At 43.7% G+C, this 6,272-nt stretch overlaps 1 protein-coding gene across 3 annotated transcripts in view; it reads left to right on the top strand.

The window, feature by feature from the left end:
- LOC112141129 (anoctamin-1) overlaps positions 1-6,272 on the top strand; it is a 46,935-nt gene that overhangs the window by 12,000 nt on the left and 28,663 nt on the right. For 2 of the 3 annotated variants that reach the window (XM_024264184.2, XM_036212231.1), the window contains exon 2: positions 1,271-1,651. In XM_024264184.2, the coding sequence (XP_024119952.1) occupies positions 1,271-1,651 (381 nt within the window). Of the gene's footprint in view, positions 1-1,270; positions 1,652-6,272 lie in introns of those variants that run through there. The other variant, XM_036212232.1, reaches the window with a different exon arrangement.

The raw sequence follows: 6,272 nt of genomic DNA on the forward strand, positions 1-6,272 counted from the left end.
CCTTCTTAGTTCGCAGACATGCAGTCCTTTGGAGTGTGAGCTGCAGGAGAGGCTGGCATGGTTTGACTGCAGCTCTCATAATGGATGGAACCAAGTTCTGACAGCAGGGCTCTTAAAGCTGCAACACCTTTTTCCAAAGGCAGGAGCCAGAACTGGGTGGGACGTGTGAGGGTGGGGGATATGCTGGCGGGTGGGGGGAAACCCCAAGTGCTGAAACTGTAACAAGATGAATGGGGGCCAAAAGTGGTTGACTTCACAGTAAGGGGGGTGATGTGAGTCTGATAAGGAGCAGCAAAACTACTGAAGCAACATTTACATATTCTTTGAAAAAAAAAAAACTTTTTTTTTTAAAGATCCAAACTTGTTTAACCCTAAATCACTACCGATGTGGGACTTTTACCCAAGAAAAAATATTTACATGATTTTCAGTTTGTTGCATTTTTCTGAGTGTCATGTCCCCCTGGGTAAAGTCTCACCTGTCCTGGGAATGGTTGGACGAAAAGCCAAGTATAGGATCATTAATAGGGCCGGGAATCGATTAAAAAAAAATTAACGAATTAATCGCAAACCTGAAAAAAATTAATCACAATAATCCCTTTAAGTATTTTTTTATTTTCAGTGTTTGCTGACCACTTATTTTGAAACAATTTTTAAATGTACAGGTCGTTTCAATTTAATTACCCTCTTGGCTCAGTCAAATTGATCTGGTTTGATTCTACGAATATAAATCGATGCATTGATTACATTAATAGTTACACCCCTACGTCATAAAACTCTGTGGCTTCAAGTGTTTGACTGGATACTGCAAATCAATAACTGGCTCAGCACATGTGTGCTAACGTGATTTTTCTTAATTTACCCAGTAAAGTCCTTCAATAGTGACACAAATCAAAAATCCAGAAAGCATGTCGGGGGTTCTTGCACCGCAACAGAATTGTCCTCCTAAAATTAAGCTCCTGTGTGGCCAGAAGGGAGCAGAAGCTGGCTCATGAAAGTTGAAAAAGCCTCTCTGCACCCCCTCTCTGCAGTCTTGACTGCTTAGTTTTTCTGCACAGGATTACTGTGTCCCATTGTGATATCAATGTCCTTTTTCATTTGGAGGTTCATTCCTATCACAGAGCAGAACTGTTGAAGGGCATTCCAGGAAGATCAGGAGAAAGTCTGACTGCTTGGAGACAGAAGTCATGAGCAGTATTGAGGCTGTTGTTCTCACCTGTCTGAATTTGCTATGTGACACTAAATGACAGTAATCCCCCCGCTGCTTCCTCAGCTGTTGAAGGCTCTGACCCCGGAGGAAAACACCCGTTGCCAGCGGGGCCTCTTCTTCCAGGACGGTCAGCGACGCGTCGACTACATCCTCACCTATCCGGTGAAGAAGCCGGGCGGGGGCCGCTCCACCCGACAGTCAGTGCATCGACTCACGGACAATGCCATCAACAGCCTACGAGGGCCTCAGAGTAAACCCCCACGCCTCTTCCAGGCTGACCGGGGCAGAGACTCTCCCTCCTCAGAGCCCTCGGCGGGGGCGGACGTGGAAACTGGCTGTCCGGCAGAAACCCTCAACACGCAGGAGGACGACAAGGCCTTCAAGAGGGAGGAGTTTGAGGAGAAGCTGAGGGGCATGGGGCTGGAGCTGGAGAAGGACGAGGAGGTGGGCCGTCACACACTTCATGAAGATGTATCACTAAGACAACCGATAGGGTCGATAAATATGAAAATGCAGATGTTTTCTCATGATTTTACTCACAGACAAACATGATGATCTTCCTGACTGACTGAATGTGCTTTGATGTCATTTAGCACCTTATAACCAAACTCTGAGCTGCGTCTGGTCAGAGCATTAGCCGTGTTTCCAGTCAACAGTAAAAAACAGCAATAAAAAAGGTGCTAATCTCAGTGTCACATACGTTTCCACATGCCCATGTTGTACATGAGGTATACTTGTCACTGATAATATAGACACTGCATTAGGATTGCAGTCTATCCCTGACTTAACGCCCCCTTCCACATGTACAAAGTAAGTGAGGCAAAAGTCTTTGTTATCATTTTACTCAAAGGTGGACAAGATTAAAACCTTTTCAATGTCAGTGCAAAAAGCAGCAGCAAAAGAAAAATAAAAGACATTGATATAAAAATACATGTACACTCATTGACCACTTTTATTAGGCACACCTGTCCATCTGCTCGTTAAAGCAAATTTCTAATCAGCCAATCACATAGCAGCAGCTCAACGCATTTAGGCATGAAGACATGAGCTATGTCCATGTTCCCCCCCCTAATCCCTAACCAATAAAGAGCTATATAGCGCATAACTATCAAGTGCCCTGGATTTTAAAAGCAATTTGGACACCATGCTCACTACTTTTTTTTCCCAAATGTATACAGCAAGTATGACATCACAGATTCCACGAAGTGAAAATCGAATCAATATGAACATTTCACGCCGTCTATTTAAGACTCCACTGTGTTCTGACTATGAAAATATTGATGATTTATTTAAAAATTACATTTAAACGTGTTTTTCCTCAGAAATTTTTTTAAATGCAATCCATTGTGGTCTATATTTGCCAACCTAGTGAGCATCAATGTGCATTAGTTTTTTGCAAAGACATCTGTGAAATTCCTTAGGCGCTTGATTTTGGAGTTGTAGATTCAGACAGCACTACAAAATGAAGAATGCTCTAAATAGTGCATTATGTAGTGTGTAGAGAAGGAATTAGAACATCGACACGGTCAAGACGATCTGCTGCAGTTCAAACCGAGCATCAGAATGGAGAAGAAAGATGACTGAAGTGACTTTGAACGTGACATGGTTGCTGGTGCCAGATAGGCTGCTCTGAGTATTTCAGAAACTGCTGATCTACTGGGATTTTCACCCACAACCATCTCTAGGGTTTATAGAGAATGGTCAGAAAAAGAGAAATATCCAGTGAGCAGCAGTTCTGTGGGTCGAAATGTCTCGATGCCAGAGAAGAATGTCTGGACTGATTGCAGTTGATAGAACGACAACAGTAACTCAAATAATTCCTGGCTACAACCGAGGTCTGCAGAAGAGCATCTCTGAACACAAAACACGTCCAACCTCAAAGCAGATGGGTTCTGGTCTCAACTACAGCTTTGTTTCCCTGAGCAAAGGAAGTGACTGTTTGGTTTGGAGCATTTCCCGGCATTAAGATCTGTAAGCCTGTAAGCAGAGCTGCTGTTTCAGGTTCCGACAATTCAACGGTTTAACTCTGACACGGACCTGCACTGTCCCACCTCACAGTGTGAAGTGGTTTGGTCCACTCCACTGGTCCAGGGGGAGCTTGGTGCTGCCCTGAAATAACTGATCAGTTGTTGTGCATAACATGCTAACTGGACTGCCTTGTTATAGCTCAGATTTTCAAGGGTCTCACAGTTAGGATCTGGACCTGCACTCTCATGCGACGGACCGGGAGAGCACTTTTTAAAAGTCTAGCATTTGAGGGAAGGATCCAAAGATTCATGCAGAGCTGCAAAAGAGAGGAGCTGCAGCTCAGCACCTACAGATCGGCACCTGCAGCTCAACACCTTCAGCCGACACCTGCAGCTCAACACCTGCAGCCGACACCTGCAGCTCAACACCTGCAGCCGACACCTTCAGCCGGCACCTGAAGCTCAACACCTGCAGCCAACACCTCCAGCCGACACCTGCAGATCGACACCTGCAGCTCGGCACCTGCAGCCGATACCTTCAGCCGGCACCTGCAGCTTAACACCTGCAGCCGACACCTGCAGCTTAACACCTGCAGCTTAACACCTGCAGCCGATACCTGCAGATCGGCACCTGCAACTGGACACCTACAGATCGACACCTGCAGCTCAACACCTGCAGCCCGGCACCTCCAGCCGACACCTGCAGATCGACACCTGCAGCCCGGCACCTCCAGCCGACACCTGCAGATCGGCACCTGCAACTGGACACCTACAGATCGGCACCTGCAGCTCAACACCTGCAGCCCGGCACCTCCAGCCGACACCTGCAGATCGACACCTGCTGCTGGGCACCTGCAGTTGGCACCTGCAGCTCGGCACCTGGAGTTTGGCATGTGCAGCTTTGTACCTGGAGCCCGCACCTGCAATTGGACATGATTCACACAAGATAGCTCTGCTAAAGCCTTGTTTACCTTCATTTGCCAGACGCCTGGAGATATCCTCCTCTGAACACCGTCAACAATTTAAGAGGGGCATAGTTTCTGCCAAACTATTTGCAGAATTGCAGTTTTAATGTGTGTGTGTATCAGTCTCTGTTAACTGATCCTGTGCCTGAGGATGACATGTCCCGCTGCCAGAGTATAAATAGAAAGGAAGTCAGCTTTGGATGTTTGAGCTGAAGCTGCGGTAAGACCTGAAAAATTCAAGCCCACATATCTTTCTTGATATCAAGAGGGGATTCTTGAGTTCTGATCCAGGGGGACAAAGTGTCAGGTCTGGATGCCGAGGGAGTTTGATATGGAGAGAAAATAGACTCTTTCGATTTGTGTGTGTGTGTGTAATTCTGGATTTGTAAGTCATGCAATACATTTTGTATCTGTGTGTACTTTCCATTTTGTAGTCACATGTACAAAAATGACACAATTTGCACATGCACAACTTAATATTACAACAGTTTAACACTAGCTACACACACAAATTTCCAAAAAGTACGCACCAATCACTTGTTACACACACAAAACAGCAATTATGCACAAATCTGATATGAGACTCTTTTCATGTCTCTAAGATTCCTGTGTAAGTGATGCGTTTGAATGCTGCTAGAACGCTGCTGAGTTTTCTTAGTAGCTGCTTTGAACTTCGATTGGGAAAAACATCTGGTACATACTTGACAATTTCCCACTTTTTTAAACAACTATACCCAATAATTTATATAAAACTGTCTAAATGGGCGTTTTTAAAACACTCAAAACTAAAGTTCCTCAATTCTCATCGCTCACTCACGGCTGCGCTTCCCCTGCAGCGCCTTCACCACGGAGCTCTCAGTTACACACAAAATGTATGAATTACAAATCATGAATTGTGCACAAACAAATGCATCGTTACACACAAATAGGCAGACAAAAGTTAAAAATGAACAATTACACACACAAATCGAAGGAGACTATTTTCTCTCTACAGTTTGATGCACAGGAAATCAGGAAGACAGTGATTTCCCAAACAAACATCTGTGATTGAATTGTTGTCCAAACAGCCAAAAATATTTGTTCTCCTCAGTCTGAGTCAAACTAATGTCCCGGTTAGTTACTTACAGAAAACAACCTAATGACAATTCAAGATGGTGTTTAATGCAGTTTTGAGTGATTGTGGAAAAATTCCTGAGTGAATCAAACATTTAACCCTATTTGTAGTAGATTATGGTTGTTTGGATATTTATCTGTAATAAAATGCAAACTCACTCCACTTACTTTAAGGTAAGATATCTCAAGTAACATGATTTGGCTGTGCTGCCAGACCTCCAGTGGCTTTTTGGCTCACTGGACTTGCCATACTCCCTCCACTCCAGCCTCTTATTTGAGCTGTTTTCATTTCTCTGCTCCAGTCACTGCTGCTTGCCTTGCTATCCCAGCCTTCTGTCTTTGTTCTGATTCAAGATCAGTCTGCCTTTATGTTTCTGTTCTCTTTTTGGATATGAATCGTGTTTTGCATTTGGATTTTGAGGTGTTTCTGTCCCTGGATTCTGTGTCTTTCTGCCATCTGGACCTGTTAGATTTAGGAGATTTTGTCTTCACTTTGATCACCCCTTGGATTTTGGGGGGATTTTTCTGGGTTTCATAACAAACATTTTAAATTTGAGCTTAAAAGATATTACATTATCAAGTGTTTGGCCCGGTTCTAATTTTTGTTTTGTCCCTTTGTTCACATAGTAGTATGGCAAGTCTTTTTATTGGCATTACTAGTTAGGCTTAAAACAGCCTGATATCAAGGATATTGATTACATGATAAAAAGGCTTGCCATACAGCAGAACAACCCCACCACATAAAACCTCTAGACTCTGCATAGAGTCCGCAACCTGCGGCTCCGGAGCCACATGCAGCCCTTTCCTCTCCACTAAAGAAACAATGAAATAGTAGTTATTTTTATAAGTAAGGGTTGCTTACTTAGTATTTATTTAGTTTATTTTAGTTAAGTTTATTGCTGAGGTGGCATGTTTAGGTCTCATTTGCTTTCCTCCAGAATACACAGATTACAAACACAAGGCAAAACTTTGGTAAAAAGTCTGATCTTTTATGATTGCTGAAGTCGTTTTTTTTTTTTT

The sequence above is a fragment of the Oryzias melastigma genome, linkage group LG6, assembly GCF_002922805.2.
Source record: "Oryzias melastigma strain HK-1 linkage group LG6, ASM292280v2, whole genome shotgun sequence".
Lineage (NCBI taxonomy): Eukaryota > Metazoa > Chordata > Actinopteri > Beloniformes > Adrianichthyidae > Oryzias > Oryzias melastigma.